The following is a 23,640-nucleotide window of genomic DNA, read 5'->3' on the forward strand; positions in this document are numbered from 1 at the left end:
TTTTTAATTTTACACAGGCTGCACTATTTGAAAAAAAGGAAAAATTTTTTCAAGGTATGAGGCAGTAAGGCACCCTGAGCTGAATCCAACCGGCTATGGCTGCACACAGACTACAGGGCGAGCTGCGCTCACACAGAGACCGTGCAGACAGCCGTAAACGGCGCTGCAAGGCCCAAAAAAACCCCTCTAGGTTATCCTATGTAGTGTTTTTCCACAATTTAGCTGGAGACGGGTGGAAAAACACTAATAGGAATCTTTTAAAAAAAATTTTAAACAGGCTGCACTATTTGAAAAAAAGGAAATTTTTTTTCAAGGTATGAGGCAGTAACACACCCTGAGCTGAATCCAACCGGCTATGGCTGCACACAGACTACAGGGTGAGCTGCGCTCACACAGAGACCGTGCAGACAGCCGTAAAGGGCGCAGCAAGGCCCAAAAAAACCCCTCTAGGTTATCCTATGTAGTGTTTTTCCACAATTTAGCTGGAGACGGGTGGAAAAACACTAATAGGAATTTTTTTTTTTAAATTTTAAACAGGCTGCACTATTTGAAAAAAAGGGAAATTTTTTTCAAGGTATGAGGCAGTAACGAACCCTGAGCTGAATCCAACCGGCTATGGCTGCACACAGACTACAGGGCGAGCTGGGCTCATACGGAGACCGTGCAGACAGCCGAAAACGGCGCTGCAAGGCCCAAAAACCCCCCTCTAGGTTATCCTATGTAGTGTTTTTCCACAATTTAGCTGGAGACGGGTGGAAAGACACTAATAGGAAATTTGAGAAAAAATGTGCAGCAGGCTGCACTATGAGCAAAAAAGGACAACTGTGTGAGGCAGTGTGAACCCCCCCCTGAGCTGAATACAACCGGGTATATGGCTGCACACAGACTACAGAGTGAGCTGCACACACACACACACAGAGACCTTGCAGAACGCTGTTAAAACAGCGCTGCAAGGCAAGAGCAAGGTGAACAGTGAAGAACACACAGGGTTTTGCTAAATTAGCCTTGGGAAAGGAAAATAAAGCAATTAGCTATCTCAACTGGCCCTAAGTTAGAACACAGCGTCCTGTCCCTAACTGAAATCACAGCAGAGTGAGCGCAAAATGGCGACAGCGTTTTTTATAGTGCAGAGTGACATCATTTCAGCAGCCAATCACAGCCTTGCCAGTACTTACATGCCCACCATGCTAAACAGGATGTGCCCACACTTCCATTCATTCCTCATTGGCTGCTGCGTTCAGTTTGAATTCTGGGAATTTCCGATTCCGGTATCCGATACGCGGGAAGTATCGGAATTCAGTATCGGAATTCCGATACCGCAAATATCGGCCGATACCCGATACTTGCGGTATCGGAATGCTCAATACTAGTGTTTACCTGCTGAAGCCTCCAACCAAATGCACTAGCAGGGTGCAGCGGACCCGATTAATGATGGCAAACACACAGGTGCAAAAAATACCGATGAAACAACCACTTTCAATTTAGTGTCGGCTGCTTGATATTAGTGCTAGTGCAGCGCCCCAGAGTCCTGGTTCGTTGCAGTAATGTTATTCTTCCACCAGGGGGAGTGATATTATGTCTGAAGGCAATAAAGGAGATCATCAGGTAACACGATGCATGCAACAGGTTCACACTCCAGACCAGAAGAGGGAGCTCTAAGCCTGTTTAAGGTGAACTCCCCTATATAACATCCTGATCTGGAGGGAAAAGGAGTTCAGAGTTCAGTTCCTGTCAGGAAGACAGACGGAGAGGAGCTCTGTGGCATGAAGTGCTGCATCTCCTGGGAAAAGACACTAAAAAGTGAGCATATTGCGGAGAGTGTGCAGGAAAGCAGAGCACAGGAGAGGAATATCAGAGGGAGACCAGCTAGAAGCAGGCTGCCTCCTTCTGAAGCGCAGTACCGGTAGCCAGGACACCGAGGGAGTAAGGATTCTATGCTTTACTGGCAGGACAGTTGATTCCACGTTGACTGCCCGACCATATACCCAGGAGGCACTGTGGCAACTTGTGGGGGCCGGGGCATCTCTAGGGTCCCTATAAAAAGCCTCAGGCCACCAGTCATACGGGTTTGTCCTATCCTATCCATCAGGGGGACAGAGAGGAAGAGACATTGCATCTACAATAGTTGTAAGGACCTCACTGAGAAGCTCAGCAGGGAGGAACTACAACACTCAGGCGCTAGAGGAGGGCTACTGATTTCCACCTGGATAATGGGACTCTGGATTTGCCTTCAGACCGGCTGGACTCTGCCTGCCCCGTGATCTGGTGCTCTGGACTGTGGATGCTGAAGCCTTCAGTAAAGGTAAAGAGACTGCAACCTTGTGTCCTCGTTATTCACTGTGCCTTACATCATCCACTATCCACCATCTACACTCTGGGAAGCCCTGGGGACATACTTCACCTGTGGGAAGATATACCATCTAGCTGCCATAACATCACCCCAATGGACCCCTAAGCAGCATCGGTCACCTTGACCGAATACCACAGGTGGCATCACGAACATTATCCCTTTAAAGTCCTTTTCCCCATTTCATCAACGGACCTCCCGAGGGCCACGGACCGGGTCAGCCACCATGACATCCCCACTGAGAACCGAAGGACCCGGTACCGAGTACCCCACGGGGGCGCTCCACTAGTTTATTCTATGTTTAGCGTTAAGACTGGCAAAATGTAAGGACACTTGACGTGGGTTGCCAGCTTACGTATTGAGGCCCCAATATAAACTACCGGTAATACCTTACATGCATTTTGTAGCACCGGGCGGCCCGCCTGTATGTGCATTAGCAATAGGTCGTAAACCAGATGCTCTGCATTGCCTGTGTGAACAATGCCACATACAGAATATTATCTCTTATCTTTTTGTGCACTAATACCAAACAGTCACTGGATTGAAAGTGGTTGTTTCATCGGTATTTTTTGCACCTGTGTTTTTGCCATCATTAATCAGGTCCGCTGCACCCTGCTAGTGCATTTGGTTGGAGGCTTCAGCAGGTAAACATCTCTGCTTTTTTCTCTGTGACTTTTTTAAATTTTTTGGAGGATTTCTAAGTCCTCTTTTTGTGTCGGTGAGCTTTTATAGTATGATGATAAAGCATAGTTTTTTGCCTTGTTTCTTATTTATTTTTTTAACAGTGTTCTCTGAAGGCGTTAGCTAGTGGGACAGTTTCATAGGTCAAGTTGTTCCAGACATGGCAATACCAAATATGTGTACCATTTTTTTTACATAAATGTATTTATTGGATTAATATTTTTCTTTTTTGTTCTTTATTTTGTGGTTAAAAAAAAAATAATAATTTTTTTTCTTTTTTTTTTTTTAAACTTTAAACTCCTAGGATGGGACATCAACTTTGTAGTGGCTAATCGGTGATCTAATACTCTGCAATGCTTCTGCACTGCAGAGCATTAGAGTAGTGTCTGACATGCAATGAGATGTCATGTCAGCTGGTGCTCTCAGCATCTTTGGGCACAGGGTCACCATGGAGACCATTGATGCAACGCAATCGCATCACGTTGTGCCAACAGGAACACAGAAGGAACTCCCTTACTCGATATCCTGCAATGTAACTGTCACTATTGGAAATGGCTTCACAGGAGTTAAACACCTGTGATCGGTGCTAGCACCATTTGTGGGCATTGCTATCTATGTGAGAGTGGCACTCGATCACGGCAGCGCTCAGCATGCCCCCACGTGATGACAGCTCCATATTTATATGGTAGTTTTCAGGAACTCGGCTCCCACAAAGCCTTATATACAGCTCTGGCAAAAATTAAGAAACCACTGCAAAATGTTCAGTTGGTCTGATTTTTCTCTTTACAAGTATATTTTTGAGTAAAATGTAAATTCTTTTATTCTATAAACTTCTGACAACATGTCTCCGAATTTCCAAGCAATAATTTTCGTATTTTTTTTCTGACAAAGAAAATGGTCAAAATTAAAAAAACAAAACAAAACAGGGCTTTCAGACCTCAAATAATGCAAAGAAAACAAGTTCATAATTAGAAATGAGCGGTGTTCGAGCCGAACTGTTTGCCAATTTCAAATTCGAGCTGTTTTGGTCGGTGTTCGAGTCGTTCGCCGAACTCGAACAATTTGCTTAAAATTCAGCTGTTCGAGTATTACGTTTCACGGAAGTGAGACAGAGGGAAGAAGAACCCAAAAGTGGACCCTCTGGGTCGCGGCCCCAGAGCCCCCAAACGGCAAGCAAACCTGATGGATGCACCCCCTATACAGGGAGTGTTAGGAGCAGGCCCTAGGAGGATGGAACCGCAACTGCTGGAGCCAAAGGGACGACTGGGTCAAAGCGGGAATAGGTGAAAGTGCAGGAAGATAAGGCAGACTCAGGCTCCGAAGATGACTGAAGGCAGAGAGCTGAAAAAGAAACAAAGCAATAAGTGGAGCCAATATTGAAGACAACAGAAACATTGGAGGACAATAGGACAGGTAAAGGAGGAGTCAAGAGAAAGACGGACAGCAGACAATCAAAAATAGGACTGGTAACCGGCTAGCAGAGAAGGGAAAGACTCTGGGCTAGCGAGTAGGCAAGCAGGAACGGGACTTGGGGACGATGAGGGACACCTAAGCAAAGCAGGCATCACAACAATGACGATACACAGGCACCTTACCTGGGAAAGCGTCGAACAGAAATACCCGGTGGGTGCCACCATATTGGGGCGGAGCCACAAGGTCATGACCTCCCAGAATCCCTGATGGCAGAAGAGGCGCTACGGCGCATGTGCAAACCCCGAAGCGCCGTGAGCCAGAGTAGTCGGGCAGAACGCAGCGAGGATTGATGTCGGGAGCTCGCGGGCTGGACAGGTAAGAATCTACGGGCCTGACAGTACCCCTTCTCTTACTCCCCCTCTTTTTAAAGCTGGAGAGGAACGTCTTCAAAATATGGGGAGCATTGATTTTCTCCCGGGGTTCAAATGATCTTTCCTCACAACCAAATCCCTTCCAGTTGATTAAAAATAAAGTCCGCCCCCTAACTGTTTTTTTGGCAAGAACATCCTTAACCTTTAATATATCATCAGAAGTAAAGAATAAAGGAGAAAGAGATTAGGATGAATGAAAACGATTAAAGACTGCGAGTTTAAGAAGCAACACATGAAAAGCATTAGGAATACACAACAAAGCAGGCAACTTTAACTTGTAAGCTCCATCATTGATTCGACTAGAAACTACAAAGGGGCCAATGTAATGTGGACCTAGTTTCTGAGAGGGAATCTTAAGGTCTGGCTCTCCTCTCGTTACATTAGACTTATCTCCTTGTTGATATGGAGGAGCGTCTAAGCGTCTTTGGCTGCATAACTTTTCATTTGACTACCCGCCTTTATAAGAGCCTCTGTAGTCTCTTGCCAAATTTTGGAGAATTCCAAGGACAGAGAATCCGCCGCTGGTATGCCTGAGGTGGAGGAAATGGGAAGAGGAATGCCGAAGTGTTGCCCAAAGACCACAAAAAAGGAGACTTGGAAGAAGATTCACTAGGGTGATTGTTGTAGGCGAATTCTGCCCATGGAAGCAGGGAAACAGCAATCATTCTGATGAGCATTGGAGAAATGCCAAAGATAAGACGTGAGAACTTAGTCTAATGGCCAGGTTGAGCGTGCTAACCGGGGAGAGGAGAGGAGAAATTCAGAGTCACTTTCATTAGACCGCACAGAGCCATCCAAAATCGGGCGGTGAATTGGACTCATCGATCCAACACGATATGCTGAGGGAAGCCGTGAAGTCGGAAAATATGAAGTAGGAAGATCTTGCTAACTCGGGAGCAGACGGTAGTCCAGGTAAGGGAATGAAGTGGGCCATCTTGGAAAATTGATCCACAACTACCAAGATAATGGAGCAGTTCGAAGAGCGAGGAAGATCTGTGATAAAGTCTATAGTGATATGGCTCCATGGGACAGAAGGCACAGGATGCGGATGCAGGAGTCCAGAGGGTAATCGCCGAGGAACTTTATTCTTGGCACAAGAGGAGCAAGAAGCAATGAAATCCAGGGCATCTTGGCGAAGAGATGGCCACCAATAATGGTGTGAAATAAGAGAGAGGGTCTTCTTGCTTCCTACATGTCCGGCAAACTTGAAGGAGGAACACACTGCAGAACTCTCACCTTGTCACAACTTGCCACAAAGGTCTTCCCAGGAGGAGAAGAAATTACATCCAAAGGAGCCACGGAAATGATTTTAGCTGGATCAATAATATGAGCTGAACTCTCCACTTCATCCAGAGGCTGAAAGGATCTTGAGAGAGCATCAGCTCTGATGTTCTTATCACCAGGACGAAAGTGGAGGTCGAAGTCAAACCGTCCAAAAAACAATGACCATCTGGCTTGCCAGGGGTTTAACCTTTGGGCAGACTGAACATAAGCCAGATTATTATGAACCGTAAAAATTATGAAGGGATGAATAGCCCCCTCGAGAAGATAATGCCATTCTTCTAAATCCAACTTAATGGCTAGCAGCTCCTTGTCTCCAATGGAATAATTACATTCAGAGGAGGAGAAAGACTTACAGAAGAAGCCACAGGTGACTATTCGACCAGAGACAGATTTCTGTAGAAGGACTGCTCCAGCTCCTATGGAAGATGCATCAACCTCAAGAATAAAAGGTTTATTGGCATCCGGATGATGAAGCACCAGGGCAGCAGCAAATTCCTGTTTCAGAGTTAGAAGAGCGTCTTCCGCTTCCAAGGATCAGTGATTGGGATCGACTGCCTTGCGGGTAAGAGCAGAGATGGGTCTGGTTAAAGAGGAAAAATGAGGAATAAATTGCCTATAATAATTGGCAAAGCCAAGAAAATGTTGAATGGCTTTAACCCCAATGGGCAGTGGCCAGTCAAGAACAGCAGACACCTTTGCTGGATCCATCTTCAGACCAGAGTTGGAGACAATAAACCCAAGAAAGGGTACGCTGGACTGCTCAAAGACACACTTCTCAATCTTGGCGAAAAGATGATTCTCCCTTCGACATGACGTTTGTCTAGTTTTACAACGTCTATGAGTGGAGAGATCCGGGGAGAAAACGAGGATGTCGTCAAGGTAGGTCTTCCACTCATCCCGTGCTCGGATACAAACCAGGTTATAGCTCCTCAAGATCAAGTTTAGAGTAGCACGAATATTTACTAAGACGATCAAAGAGTTCGGGGATTAGTTGCAACGGGTATTTGTTCTTGACTGTAATGTTGTATAAGCTTCTATAATCAATGCACGGACGAAGGGTGCTATCCTTCTTCTTAACGAAAAAGAAACCAGCTCTGGAAGGAGAAGAGGATTTCTGAATGAAGCCTCTAGCGAGATTTTCTTGAACATACTCCGACATGGCTTGAGTCTTTGCAGGAGAGAGAGAATAGATTCTTCCTCTAGGAGGCATGGTGCCAGGAACGAGGTCAGTAGGGCATTTGTAGGGTCAATGCGGAGGAAGATTCTCTGCCTCCTTTTTATCGAAGAAGTCTGAGAAGGAACTGTAAACTGTGGGCAAGCTAGGAAGAAAGGGAGAAAAACGGGAAAAACCAGCAGGAAGCATCGGCAGCAGACACCGAGCCCGACAGGAATCCCCCAATGAAGAATATTGTCATTATGCCAATCCAAGGCAGGCTCGTGGGTCCGCAACCAAGGAAGGCCGAGAAGAACTGGATGTGAAATATTGGCTAAAACATAAAACACTATTTTTTCCTTATGCAGAACCCCAACCTGAAGCTCTACTCTTTGTGTGACTTGAGTTATAGTCTTCCTCAGGGGCTTGCCATCCACGGAGGCAAGGAAGAGGAGATTTTCTAAAGTCCTAACAGGGACAGAGGATTTAATAGCCTCCTCTAACCTAATTAAATGCCCCGCAGCACCCGAGTCAATATAGGCTAGTAAGGAAAAGCTTTTACCAGAAATGTGTAATAAGACTGAAAGAGTGAGAGGTAGAGAGGTATCACATGCACCTAGGGAGGCCTCTCTTACCTGGCCTAGGTGAAGGAGTTTTCCGGGCGATCCCGACAAGCACGAAGGAGATGAGAAGAGCTCCCACAGTAGAAACAAAGACCTTGGCTGCATCTCTTTTGGCGACGTTGCTCAGATATTTTGAGCTGATCAACATGCATCGGCTCCGGCACTGGAACAGAGGAGGTCAACCTGAGACGAGGACTAGGTGATCTACGTGAAGACAGGGAAGGCCGAGGAATCCTTCTCTCATGGGCTCTCTCCTGGAAACAAAGGTCAATACAAGTAGCCAAAGAAATCAGATCCTCCAAAATGGTTGGAGTATCACGACCTGCTAACTCATCCTTAATATGCCTGGATAATCCTCGCTAGAATGCTCCCACCAAAGCTTCATTATTCCAACCTAAATTGGAAGACAGAGAATGGAACTGAAGAGCGTACTGTCCTACAGTTAGAGACCCCTGATGCAAATTAAATTAAGACTCAGTGGTAGAGGCCAGGCGACCTGGATCGTCGAATACTCGACAAAAAGTCTCAAGAAAAATAGCTAGCTGTGAAACCACAGAGTCGTTACGCTCCCAGAGAGGATTTACCCAGGCCATCGCATCTCCCTCCAAGTGAGAAATTATGAAGGCTACCTTGGCCTGATCTGTAGGGTATTGTAGAGGCAAAAGCTCAAAATGGAGGCGGCATTGATTTAAAAGTCCCCGACATAATTTGGGATCACCGTTATAGCGTGGTGGTTTAGCCAGACGGAGAGGAGGGTGAGGAGCCGAGACAGGAACGGGAGCTGATGCAGAAAACTGCAGGGAGAGAAGCCAAGTGTCAACAGAGGCCATGTAACTTACGATATGGGCTTGGGTGTCTCGCTGTTAAGCCAGTTTTTGTTGCAGACTGGCCAACTAGGAAGCATTCCCAGGATCGGCGGTATGAAGTACAGAGAGACGAGAGTCCATGGACTTCATGAAAGACATCATACGAGACTGGTTCTCATGTAAAAAGATTAGCTCTTTCTGAGCGGCTGAGGCTCCAGCGGGATCCATGGCCTGTGTATACTATTACGTTTCATGGAAGTGAGACAGAGGGAAGAAGAACCCGGAAGTGGACCCTCTGGTTCTTGGCCCCATAGCCCCCATGGGCGAGCAAACCTGATGGATGCACCCCCTATACAGGGAGTGTTAGGAGCAGGCCCAAGATGGATGGAACCGCAACAGCCGGAGCAAAAGGGATGACTGGGTCAAAGGGAATAGGCAAAAGCCCAGGACAATAAGGCAGACTCAGGCTCCGAAGATGACTGAAGGCAGAGAGCTGAAAAAGAAACAAAACAATAAGTGGAGGCAATACTGATGAGAACGGGAACAATGGGAGCTGGTGACGACAAGGGGCACCTAAGCAAAGTGGGCGTCACAACGACGACGATACACAGGCTGCTTACCTGGGAAAGCGCCAAACAGAAATTCCTGGTGGGCTCCGCCATATTGGGGCAGAGCCACCGGGTCACAACCTCCCAGAATCCCTGGCGGTGAAAGAGGCGCTATGGCGCATGCGTGAAGCACCATGAGCCGGAGAAGCCGGGCAGAATGCAGCGAGGAGGGACGTCGGGAGCGTGCCGGCCGGACAGATAAGTTTCTATAGGCGTGACATCGAGTTTCTGTTCGATAACTGTTTGTTCGCCAAAAGCCTTACTTGATTTTCACATTAAAACTGTTTATCAATGTTAATAGACTGTTTCAGTGTATAGTGGGCGGGAGGGATAGATCTGTGCTGAAATAATGCCGATCTCCATTTTTTTTTTCGTTCCCGAATTTACAGTGCAGTCTCTCAGCCTATCAGCAGTTCACATACACACCGCAAAGTGCATGTGATGCACACAAGCAAGGGCATGTGTCATTGACTGTGTATGTCACATGTCCTTGCCCTATAAGAACCAGCCATTTTCCCCACTGCCACCATTTCCTCACTGCTGCAGCTTAGTGTTAGATGGCACCGATGCTGCTGTGGGTGCTATACAGTCTAAGAGTGTTCATTGTGATCAAATTTGCACTTAGATAGAGAGAGATAGGTTTAGGGAGTCGGGACTAGTTGTAATATCAGCCCTTTTCAGGGTAAGTTACAGCAGTTCATAGTACTTTTTCCCAGGCAGGTCTGTGCTAGTGTTTGTCACAGCATTTGGTGTAATCTAGCTCAGCCAATCCTTTTGGACTCTGGTAGTCATCTGAGTAGCCAGCCTGTGAAGCTAGCTACACCGGCTGTGTATCTAATAATTTTTGACTGCATCTTACCCAGTAAATTCTTTTGGACTTACTAGCAGTGTCTGCACGTCAGTGGAGTAGCCCGCCTGTGAAGCTGTGAAGCTAGCTACACCGCCTGTGTATCTAATAATTTTTGACTGCATCTTACCCAGTAAATTCTTTTGGGCTTAGTAGCAGTGTCTGCACGTCAGTAGAGTAGCCCGCCTGTGAAGCTAGCTACACCACCTGTGTATCTAAATTTTTACTGCAGCTAATCAAGTAAGTCGTTTTGGGCTTAGTAGCAGTGTCTGCATGTCAGCGGAGTAGCCTTCCTGTGAAGCTAGCTACACCGCCTTCTTCCTTTCTCAATCTAACCCCTCAGCTCTGGGGTGTCCGCTCCCCCACCAGCTCTCTCCTTGTCACAGGTGGACTACCGCGTGTATTCACACTGTGGCGTCGAGGTAATGGATAATATGTGCCCTCATAAAAATGTCCATGACGACCCATTTGAGGGAAGCAACTAATTGCCTCAAATAGTGAGCAGGATATGGAGCACCCCATGGGCAAACAGCTATCTATGTAGTATGCTCCTTCACAGAGCAGCCCAACAGGCGGACACTATTCGGAGGCACAGGTAGTAACCAGAACACCCCCTCAATGTCTGTTTTGGCCATTAGGGTGCCCCTTCCCAACTTCTTGACCTGCCTGATTGCCTCGTCAAAGGAGGTGCAGTGTATAGTACTGTACTTGACCTGTCCCTTGGATATAACAAATGGTGGATTAGTCTGAATTAGGGTTGAGCGAAACGGGTCGGCCACTTTCAGAAGTCGCCGACTTTTGGCAAAGTCGGGTTTCATGAAACCCGACCCGACCCCTGTGTGGGGTCGGCTATGAAGTCGGCGATCTTCTGAATGTGGTATCGGAATTCCGATCCCGATTTCCGATATGTTTGCAATATCGGAAATCGGTATCGGAATCCATATTTAATGTAAAATAAAGAATTAAAATATAAAATATCGCTATACTTGCCTTCTGACGCGCCCTGGTACTTACCCGGGATCCTTCCTTCCTTCGAATCAGCGCTTCCAGGACCTTGCGGTGACGTTGCGGCTTGTGATTGGTCGCGCGAGCGGTCACATGGGCGGCCGCGCGACCAATCACAAGCCGCGATGTCACCGCGACGTCACCGCAAGGTCCTGGAAGCGCTGTTACGAAGGAAGGAAGGTTCCCGGTTAGTACCAGGGCGCGTCAGAGGGTAAATATAGCGATATTTTTTATTTTAATTCTTTATTTTACACTTAAATATGGATCCCAGGGCCTGAAGGAGAGTTTCCGCTCCTTCAGACCCTGGGAACCATTGGAAACCCAATGCACTGCATTGGGTTTCGAGTTTCGGCCGACCCCGACCCCGACTTCTTTATAGGATCGGCTGATTTCACTCGACCCGACTTTTGAAAAAGTCGGGTTTCGTGAAACCCGACCCGATCCTATAAAAGTAAAGGTCGCTCAACCCTAGTCTGAATGTATTGGGTTCCTTTTTTGGCACTACTCCCAATGGGGATACCACTAGGTCTTCTAAGGAAAGTGTGGACCCGCCATTCTACCTAAAGATATTTCTTTTTTAATTTTTTTTTGTCATGACAGCTGGGTGTTGGTAGGCTGATTTTAGATTTTTACCCCAGCTTTTCTTGATTTTAGAAGGGCATGACATGCCTTATCTGTGTCTCCTCCTCCTTTTACTCCTCCATCTCTTTTCTTTTCGCATGACTATATGTACTTGTGACTTTTCCATGTGTTTGTTGTGTCTTCTGAGCAGTTTGTCAGCTTGTGGACACCTTTTAAGGTGTTTTCTATGTGTTTGTATGTGTTTGTCTTTGCCTGCCATTGGTTTCAATGGGATTCGACGGTGTTCATCGAACGATCGACGAACATTCGTTGAACACGCCCCAATTCGAGGAACCGAACCGAACTCGAACACTAGGTGGGTGGCTCAACACTATTCATAATCATTTAGAAACAACAATACTAATGCTTTAACTCAGGAAGAGTTCAGAAATCAATACTTTGTGGAATAACCATGATTTTTAATCACAGCTTTCATGCGTCTTGGCATGCTTTCCACCAGTCTTTCACACTGCTTCTGGAGAAAAAATGTAAGCAGTTCTTCTTTGTTTTATGGCTTGTGACTATCCATCATCCTCTTGATTACTTTCCAGGGTTTTGATGTGGTGGTCTCTTAATTTTTGCCAGAGCTGTATACGTTGCATCTCGGGAAGGTGATATATTTTTGTTATTTTTAAGTTATTTCAGTAACCATTGTTAGGAGTTAGTTATGCCATTTTTTTCTGGAGATACGTATTGCGCATTATAATAAATCTTGTATAATTAAACATTTTATTTTTTTTATTTTTTCTTTGCAGCGCTCCGCTAAGGTCACTGATGATGGGAAGCAAACCATGAACCAGCAAGATGAGACACTGTAGACGGCTATTCCCTTTAAGATCACACTAATCTCTGAGCGGTGATCCAGTCTCCATGATATTGTCTTTATTTGTCCAAATTAAAGGAGAGCAGATAAAAAATAAATAAAATTCATTTGCACAGCAATGTACAGTAACAATTGAAAAAGGGCCAATGTCAACAGCTTAAAATGGCATATTTTGTTTTACACTAGAAGAGAAAACTCTTTACTCACTACCTTACATTTCACTGACATGTTAGACATGTAGGATACCCTCCTAGATGAGCAAATTGATTTGCAGAATCACCAGATGGGAATGGTGCAAACTGCCTCCAATCTGCCACCAACATGCACGAAGAGATGCCAGGGATTCTGGCAGGTAGTACACAATTCACATGACTCCTACTAGAAGGCAAGGTAATCCTGATGCTGCCACTAGATCAGGGACCCGTGAATTGATTTGTTCATCTCTAATTCCTTCCAATTTTTTTAGGCAAATAATGTTATACTGACTAAATAGTTTTTCCACACCTTGACTAATAAATACAGGTGCAAAGTTCACAGAGCATGACCCCCAAATTCTCTACAAGGGTGTGCACACACAACTTCATCTCTCCTAGCAAAGTCTGCCTGTTGAATGAATATGCTTTTTTCAACCTCTTCACAGTTTGTGAAAATCAAAGCAGTTAAAATAAGTAACAAAAAGCTGAAATTGAGCTCTGCGATGTTGTTTTTACATTGCTGTGCACTATGTTCAGTTTTTGCAGTGAGTTTGAGGCACTATTCCAGGTGGGATTCAGAAGGGAAAAGACAACATGTTCACACACTTATATGTTACCTTATAACTATGTAAAAAAAATATAATAAAGAACATTAATCAGATCAAAAAATAACAAAACAATTAGATTAGAAAAAATATGGTTCAATAACAAGTGAAGTTAGTAAATAAAAATTTGTGCAGTTCTCAGGATAAATAAATACATCTTAACACACTTGTCAGAAAAACCTTTAGTTTAGACTTCCATAAATGTGGGCCATTGACTGACAATAAAATGTGTTATTTTGTACCCCAAAAAGTAATTTTCATAACAAATTCACTCAAGACCATGTTGCAAAAATGAGTACACCCCAATGAAAGTCTTAGGAGCAAGGTTAAAGTTTATACTATAAAATTCTAATTAATTAATTCAACCACAACTGTGTCTTGCTGTTCAATAAATGGGTGTCCAGCAGACAGTTGACTATAGAAAGGCATTAGATATCAAAGAAAACCCCTTCCCATTTCATTCTGTCAGCAGTGGCACCACATGGAAGAGAAATGTCTCCCGAGAAAGAAAAAATGTCTAAAGACCAGACGCATGATGGCTACAAGAAGATCAGCAAATATTTACTAATCAGTCAGATTATTGTAGCCAAAGTGATGCTAAAAATTTCACAAAGATTGAACTGAAATCATCTCATAAAAATGTCCAGGCTGACCAAGGAAGTTGACACCTAAACAAAAGCATCTTCTGATAAGAAATTATCAGTGAAATCAACATGAAAGTTTAATGCAGTTAGCCAAAGAAGTAGAAAGCCAAATGAGGGTGTCTTTCCTGTGACACGATACAACATGCACTGCAGAGAAATGATGCCTGTCGACCATAAGGGAATCCTTTCCTAAAGCCCATGCACAAAAAAGATCTCACTTACAATTTTCCATAGTGATTGCTGAAAAATATGAAAACTACTATTACTCTATACTATAGAGTGATTAGACCACAATAAATGTTTCTGGAACTAAAACTATATGGTGTTGCAAAAGTGAGGAGTACAAGTGCAAAGTGCCTACAGTGAAACATGTTGGTGGCAGTGTCCTTATGTGGGGCTATGAGTGCTGCTGGTGTCGAAGAGCCACATTTCATTGATAGTGTCATGTATTCACAGTTGTACTGCTCTTTATTGAAAGAGAAAATGCTACCATCACTCCGTGCCCTTGGAAGATGTGTGTTTTGGATCATTGTCATGATGGAAAAATGCACATCAAAGGCCACTTTTCCATTTCTGAAGAATAACCTGGTGAAAGTGATTCAGTGGCCAAGTACTGCATGTCTCCTGTTCTGAACCCGATTAAACACATATGGGGAAAGAGAAAGAGGGAAGTTTTCATCACTCTCGATCCAGCATCCAGGGTCCAAAAGAGGTTGCTCTTGAAGAATAGAAATGATAGATATTGCAATATGTCACCAACTTGTTAATTCCATGCTTAGATGACTTGGAGCTGTCCTTAAAAAAAAAAAAAAAAAAAGCTACATCTAGTATTTTACATGACTTTTATGTGGGGTGCAGTCATTTTTGCCTCAACTAATTTAAGCAAAACTGAAAATTTTGTAATGAAAGTTATATTTAAAACCTATATATTACCTAAATAATACCATAGTGCAATCTAAAAGCATGTGCACACTATGTCTTTCAGACATGTGGAAACCTAACTTTTTGGGGAGGAAGACAATTCAAAGCACACCAACATCTTTTGCCCTGAAACATTTCTTCCACAATGTTTTTGGCCCAAGTCATTTTTTTACCATTCTTCGGCTGCCTGAAGGACATCTTTGGAAACCTGAAGCAGTTGGTGTGAATATGTTCCGTCTTTTGTGATTCTTTCAAGTTCTTTTTTGTGTTTAATTATCACATTCTCAGGAAGGTTACAGAGAGTACCCCACTGAATAAGATTCCATGTGCACATATCCTGAGGGAACCGTTTCCAACAAACTATGGGGTATGTGCACACGTAGATGGGACCTCTGCTGATTTTTCCGCACCTGTTTTGAGAAATCCTTAGGGAAAAAGCACTGTTTTACCTGCGGATTTACTGCGGATTAACCGCGGATTTTTTGCGGTTTTTGTGCGGATTCCACCTGCGGTTTTACACCTGCGGATTCCTATAATGGAGCAGGTGTAAACCGCTGCCGAATCCGCACAAAGAATGGACATGCTGCGGAAAAAACAATGTAGCATTTCCGCACGTTTTAGTTGCAGCATGTGCACTGCGGATTTTGGTTTCCATAGGTTTACTGGTACTGTAAACTCATGGAAAACAGCTGCGAATCTGCAGCGTCAAAACCGCTGTGGATCCGCAGCAAAATCCGCAAAGTGTGCACATACCCTCAAACACACTTCACAGAGCAGGTCATTAGTTAGGAAAGGGTCTCAAATTTTTTTTAGTAACTATAGATTTTAAATTTTAATTATAATAAAATAACTGTCTTGACAGTCCAAGTAATGATTCTCCATGAATGCTACTGCGTAAAAATGCTTACTTCCAAATGTACACTTTGAATAATTTGAATAATAACTTTGGGTAAATTCAGAAACTTCTGTGGCTAAAAATCCGTTCCATTTATCTGAATGGGGTTGTATCATAACTTTCCTCAATACAATCTGCAGAAAATTTGCACTGTGTGAACATTCCCTTGGTGTGAACTGGCAAGCTATTTCAGCCTTTCTTTATTTTCAGTAAAATGTTAATCAAATGTGCATGGAGACTTTTAGCTCTAAAAAATATTAAGGTCAATCAACTTGCCCTTTTCAACCCTAAGGCCAAGTTCACATGAGCTTATTTTTAGTCCGAATACTGGCAATGAAAAAATGTACAGCACTCTGACCAATATTATTTAATTGGGCGATTCAAATTATTTTTTTTTCACTGACAGAATTGTGTGTGATGAAATTGAGATGGAATTTGTCCTCTTTTTCTGGATGAAACTCGGACGATATTTTTATACGCTAATGTGAACCTAGCCTTAGGGTAATATTCTATTGTTACTAATAAGGTTTTTCTGTACAGCGTACATCTATTGCATAACATTGTAAGTAAATTGAAGGGGTTTTTCAGGGAACTTCTGCCTGTAGGTGCATTTTAGGTGTAAAAAAACAACTTTGCTTTACTTACCCTTCTTGGTGTTTCTCTGCCCTGATCTCAGTTGTATGGCTGCACTAGTAACATCACATCAACATATTTGCAGCCAATCACTAAGTTAAATGGCTCTGCCAATGCAGGAAGAAGCAAGCTGAAAGAGGAAAACCCCTTAAGGGTATGTGCACACGTTGCAGATTTTGCTGCGGATCGCAGCAGTTTTCTATGAGTTTACAGTACCATATAAACCTATGGAAAACAAAACCCACAGTGCACATGCTGCGGAAATAAACACGCGGAAACGCCTGTGTTTTACCTGCGGATTTCTCAAAACAAATGCAGAAAAATCCGCAGAAGTTCCATCTACTCTCATGAGCTTACATCACCATTTCATGTTTCTAATTTTCAATGAAAATACATGCATTTTTTTCTTGCTTGTACTTGCTTGTTTAGAAATAAAAGTTTTCACATTTAGCATATGTCCTTCTAATCCTGTGTCTGTTTTCATGAAAATATTAGGGTGGTTTCCCACAGAGTTCTTTGTTGGACAATTTTTTTTAAGCCAAAAGCCAGAAGTAGGTTCAGAGGGGGCTGTAAAATAAAAAAAGAAGTATAAAATCAATAGTGCTTGGCTTTATTAATAGGATGTTTTCAATTTACATAATCATAATATATTTAAAATGTCCAGTGAAAAGGCATCAATGCTTCATTCAGGTGTTAATAAAGGAAATTTTGCTCATCAGCTATAAGTAGGAAATGAGCCCACGTTGTAGAGAGACCACATTTGGAGTTGAAATGTTGTGTGTGGTTCTACAATTGATAAAATTAAAGCAGGTCCAATTTTTTAAAGACTAAACTGAAACCAGTTTTCACCTTTCTGACTAGGCCAGATTTTAATACACGGTAAATTATAGAATATAAATAAATCTGACGTGACACTTTGTGGTAATACATTTGAAATATTTTCTACATATTTCAGTGAATATGTGATTGGCTTCTCATGACATACTGTATTTCATAATAGTAATTTTAGATCAATGTGATTTGTGATTATAATAAATGTGAAATGTTAAAAATTTTTTTTTTTTTTAATTAAACCAGACTAGCAACATTTAGTAATATGTTTATCTGATGCCACCATCTTTTTTTGAAATTTATTTATTAGTTGTTTGGATATTAGAATGATTAACCCCTTCATGCCCCAAGCCTGTTTTCACTTTGCTTAACAGGCCAATTTTTTTCATTTCTGACCAGTTATATCACACAAAATAGTTATTAAATTGCATTTCCCACATGTCTTCTTACATCAGCACAATTTTTGAAACATATTTTTTATTTTAAGGAAGTTAAAGAAGGGTTAAAAGTTGACCAGTGATTTCTCATTTTTCCTTCAGAATTTACAAAACCATATTTAGGGACCACATCACATTTCAAGTGACTTTGAGGGGCCTATGTAACATATGCAACAGAAAATGCCAAAACAGTGACATCATTCTAAAAACTGCTCGCCTCAAGGTGCTCAAAACCACATTCAAGAAGTTTATTAACCCTTCATATTCTTCACAGGAATTTTTGCAATGTAGAAGGAAAAAATTAACATTTAACTTTTTTCACAAATATCCCTTTATTTTCACAAGAGTAACAGGAGATAATAGACAGCAAAAATTTTTTTGCACATATTCTCCTGAGTATGTCAAAACCTTATGCGAGGGGGAAAAGTACTGTTTAGGTGTATGGTAGGATTCGCCAGGGAAGTGGAGCCTTATGTGCCTTAAATAGTGGAATCCCACCTCAAAATGACACCATTTTGGAAATCAGATCCCTCAATAAATGTATCTAGATGTGTGGTGAGCAGCTTGAACCCCCAGGTGCTTCACAGTAGCTTACAAACTTGAGTTGTGAAAAAAAATCTATTTTTTCTCACAAAAAAATAATTTTAGCCACATTTTTTTTATTTTCACAAGGGTACCAGGAGAATGTGAAACCCAAAATGTGTTGTGCAATTTCTCCGGGGTACACACTTGTCCCTTATGTGTGGAAAACTATCATTTGGGTGCACAGCAGGGCTCAGAAAGGAAGGAGTGATGTTTTGGAATTCAGACTTTGATGGAATGGTCTGAGGATGTCATGTCGCGAATGGAAAGCACCAGATGTGCCTAGCAGTTTAACCGCTCCACAAAGTAGCCCAATTTTGGAAACTAGATCCATCAAGGAATTTATCTAGATATGTGGTGGGCACCTTGAACCCACAAGTGCTTCACAGAATTTTACAATGTTGATCTGTGAAAATGAAGAGATCAATATTTTCCCTCAAATCTGTTGCTTTTTGCAATTTTTTTTTATTTTCACAAGGATAGCAGGAGAATATGAACCCCAAAGCTTGTTATACAGTTTTTCTGAGTAAGCCGATACCTCATATGTGGTCAAAAACTACTTTTGAGGCACAGTGAAAAGCTCAAAAGGGAAGAAGCACAACATTAGAGTTCAAATTTCGCTTGAATAGTTTGAGGGTGCCATGTCACATTGAGGTGCCAGAACATTAGAAACCTCCCATATGTGATTTTATTTTACAAACTGCATCCCCATTGAATTCATCTAGGGGTGTAGTGATCATATTGAACCCAGTAGTGCATCACAGTACAGTATTTTATACAATGGGACGGTGAAAAAAGAAAAATTACATTTTTAACCCTAAAATGTTGTTTCAGCCCCAAGTTTTTAATTTTACTAAGGGCTAAAAGGAAAACATGGACCTCAGTTTGTTGGAAAAAATGTACTTGAGTGTGCCAATGCATTACATGTAATCAGGAAATAATATTTGTGGGTGTCATGACTAACGACATTCCCTAAGGAGCCAAAACAGCATAAGTCTGTCGTTTACCCCTACCCCAGCTTTTGATGCTTTTAGCTGGACTTAGGATGTGATCTATTTGTTCGCAAATTAGCACTGCATAAGTATCATGAAAACCTGAATAGGGATGGTAGGGAATCTCTTAAGGTACCTTCACACATAACGATATTGTTAACGATATTGTTGCTTTTTGTGACGTAGCAACGATATCGTTAATGAAATCGTTATGTGTGACAGCGACCAACGATCAGGCCCCTGCTGGGAGATCGTTGGTCGCTGAATAAAGTCCAGAACTTTATTTCGTCGCTGGACTCCTGCTGACATCGCTGGATCGGCGTGTGTGACACCGATCCAGTGATGTCTTCACTGGTAACCAGGGTAAACATCGGGTAACTAAGCGCAGGGCCGCGCTTAGTAACCCGATGTTTACCCTGGTTACCATCCTAAAAGTAAAAAAAAACAAACACTACATACTTACCTACCGCTGTCTGTCCTCCAGCGCTGTGCTCTGCTCTCCTCCTGCTCTGGCTGTGAGCGTCGGTCAGCCGGAAAGCAGAGCGGTGACGTCACCGCTCTGCTTTCCGGCCGCTGTGCTCACACAGACAGTGCAGGAGGAGAGCAGAGCACAGCGCTGGAGGACAGACAGCGGTAGGTAAGTATGTAGTGTTTGGTTTTTTTTACTTTTAGGATGGTAACCAGGGTAAACATGGGGTTACTAAGCGCGGCCCTGCGCTTAGTTACCCGATGTTTACCCTGGTTACCGACATCGTTGGTCGCTGGAGAGCTGTCTGTGTGACAGCTCTCCAGCGACCAAACAGCGATGCTGCAGCGATCCGGATCGTTGTCGGTATCGCTGCAGCGTCGCTTAATGTGAAGGTACCTTTAGAAGAGAGATGGAGGCAATTCAGGTTCTTGAAGAACTAGAATCAGATCCAACTGAGATCTCCCCATCTTTTTCTTCTCTAAAACCTAAGAGTAAACACACTCCGCCATTCTCACAGTAACATAATATTGATACTTTTGTCAATATGGTAGAGCAAGATATTAGGAAGTTATCTAAGTATAGAGGGAAAGGACCTTGTAATTTGAATAGAGAGGAGAATATTGCCCTTGAGCAGCTACAGGATAACAATGAATTGGTGATAAAGCCCTCTGATAAGGGGGCAACATTGTCCTTATGGACAAGACGGATTATGTGAGGATGGTAAAAGATTTACTCAATGATGATAAAACATATGTGACTCTAGAAGACCCCACAGAAAGATTTTTGAGGGAATTGCCGATCCTCTTGGGTAAAGCTAAGGAGAAAAATTTAGTGACGGATGATGAGTTTAGGAAACTGTATAATCCACATCCCACTATTGCAACTGTTTACACCTTGCCCAAGATTCATAAGGGTATAACACCAGTACCAGGAAGACCAATAGTATCTGGGAATAATTCATTGACGGAGGGTGCCAGCCAGTACCTTGAGGAGCTGTTGTCACCCTTTGTTCAAGTCTTATCCTCCTTTGTTCAGGATACTAAAAATATGGTCCTAAAATTAAAAGATTTAAATGTCCCAAATACCACTCACAAGTTTAGATATTGAATAGTGTTGAGCGATACCTTCCGATGTTTGAAAATATCGATATCGGATTGGATCGGCCGATATTCGAAAAATATCGGATATCACCGATACCCGATACCAATGCAAGTCAATGGGACCAAAATATCGGAATTAAAATAAACCCTTTCTTTCCTTGTAGGTTCATTCTACATGAAGGAAAACAACTAAGAATAATGTAGGATGTATTGGGGGAGGTGGAGGAGACATTAAAGGCATAGAGGTTTAGCCCAATCAAATGGAATGGCAGGAATTAATTTTTTTTAAGACGTTCGACGTTACAAAGATATTGACTATGTTAAGATTTTTTATATTTTGTCAGATATTGATGTTTCACTAATTCCATGCTCTTCACCTTCTTTTTTACTTCTCTGACACTTTCTTCTTCATCATCCTCAGCAGCATCTTTTACATCAACTTCTTCACCTTATTCATCTTCTTCTTCACCTTCTTCCTATTATTCTTTTTTTTTCATTCTTCATATTATTTTTATTCAACTATTATTCTTCTTCATATTCTACTTCATCTTCTTCATATTTTTCTTCTTCATCATATTCTTATTTGTGACAGGCATTCCTGTAGTTGCTATCCATAAAAGATTGAAGATTACACCTTCCGTTCTGCCTGTCATAAAAGAATTACAACAAGACATGTCTGCATTCAGTTTGGCCTCCAGCAGCAGGCTTTTTCCAGGGGCACCACGAGGAGGAACGGACTCACCCCCATACACTGCTTAGTCTTCTTCTGCTTATAATTAAGATAATATCTTTTGCTCTGATTTTTAGTCTTATGCTTAATGTTCTTCTGCTTTTTGTTCTGCAGCTTCTTGTTCTTTTGTTTCTCGGTCTTCAGGGTCGTCATCTTTAGGGTCTTGAAATTGGAACTGTAGCAGGAGGTACAAGAAGGCTGAGGAACTGCCATGAACCAGCTGATGATACTGGAACCCAGATGCATTGCCCAAGGTAGAAGAGCCAATGGAATGACCAAGGACCAGCTGACGGTACTGGAACCCAGTTACTAAGCAGGAGATACCCATGCCACAAAGCACTACCAAGGACCACCAGACATTGGTGGAACTCGGATACCCAGAAGGAGGCACCTAAGCCAAAGGCTTTTTTCGATATCGGCCGATCCAATCCGATACCGATATTTCCGAATATCGGAAGGTATCGCTCAACAATATTTGTGAACCATTCCCTTGTAGATTTTTCTTTGTTTGGGATCATTGTCTTGTTGGAAGACAAATCTCCGTCCCAGTCTCAGGTATTTTGCAGACTCCAACAGGTTTTCTTCAAGAATGGTCCTGTATTTGACTACATTCTTCTTCCCATCAATTTTAACCATCTTCCCTGTCCCTGCTGAAGAAAAGCAGGCCCAAACTATGATGCTGCCACCACCAAGTTTGACAGTGGGCATGGTGTGTTCAGGGTGATGAGTTGTGTTGCCTTTATGCCAAACATATCATTTGGCATTGCTGCCAAAAAGTTTCATTTTGGTTTCATCTGACCAGAGCACCTTCTTTCAAATGTTTGGTGTGTCTCCCAGGTGGCGTGTTGCAGACTTTAAACTACACTTTTTATGTATATCTTTGAGACATGGCTTTCTTCTTGCCACTCTTCCATAAAGGCCAGATTTGTGCAGTGTACAACTGATTGTTGTCCTATGGACAGACTGTCCCACCTCCGCTGTAGATCTCTGCAGTTGATCCAGAGTGATCATGGACTTCTCTGATCAGTCTTCTCCTTGTTTGAGATGAAAATTTAGAGGGGCAACCAGGTCTTGGTCGATTTGCAGTGGTAAGATACTCCTTCCATTTCAATATGATCACTTGCACAGTGCTCCTTGGGATGTTTAAAGTTTTGGAAATACTTTTGTATCCAAATCCGGCTTTTAACTTCTCCACAACAGTATCACGGACCTGCCTGTTGTGTTCCTTGGTCTTCATGATAGTCTCAGGGTTCTGTTTGAAGCACAGAGAGCATCACAGAGAAGGTGCATTTATACGGAGACTTGATTAAACCCAGGTGGAATATATGTATCATCATTAGGCATTTAGGACAACATTGGATCATTCAGAGATCCACAATGAACTTCTGGAGTGAGTTTGCTGCACTGAAAGTAAAGGGGCTTAATATTATTGCACACCCCACTTTTCATTTTTTTCCACAAAAAATTTAAAATAACCATTCATTTTCATTCAACTTTACAATTGTGTTCCATTTCTTGTTGATTCTTCACCAAAAATTTACATTTGTTATCTTTATTTTTGAAGCATGATATGTGGGAAAAAGTTGAAAAGTTCCAGGGGGCGAATACTTTCGCAAGGCACTGCACTATGTACAGAGCTTCTGTGTATAATGTATTACACTCACAGTAAATACAGAGTTCCTGTGTATAATTTTATTTAGTAATGTGTCTTTTTATGATCAGTATTGTAGTATTCAGTCACTATGTGGTGGTAATATGTGATTTGGTCATGGTGTGGTGGTATTTATTCCTTCTATGTGGAATTATTTAGTCACTATGTGGTGGTAATGTGTGGTCTGGTCAGGGTGTGACGGCATTTGTCGCTTGTATGTTGTATTAATGGTCATTTTAAAAAAATGTATGTGACACATATCCTTAAATATAAATATATTTGTATGTATTTTTCTTTAATAGGTTAGACTTATT

General features: G+C 42.5%; 1 protein-coding gene across 1 annotated transcript in view; it reads left to right on the plus strand.

Moving 5' to 3' along the window:
- Positions 1 to 16,989, plus strand: part of DOCK2 (dedicator of cytokinesis 2) — a 1,209,209-nt gene extending 1,192,220 nt beyond the window's left edge. Inside the window, exon 52 of the mRNA XM_069763868.1 lies at positions 12,575 to 16,989. Coding sequence (XP_069619969.1) covers positions 12,575 to 12,637 — 63 coding nt within the window. The 3' untranslated portion in view covers positions 12,638 to 16,989. The remainder of the gene's footprint in view (positions 1 to 12,574) is intronic.
- Positions 16,990 to 23,640: the final 6,651 nt, after the last annotated feature.

Source organism: Ranitomeya imitator, chromosome 4, assembly GCF_032444005.1.
Source record: "Ranitomeya imitator isolate aRanImi1 chromosome 4, aRanImi1.pri, whole genome shotgun sequence".
NCBI lineage: Eukaryota > Metazoa > Chordata > Amphibia > Anura > Dendrobatidae > Ranitomeya > Ranitomeya imitator.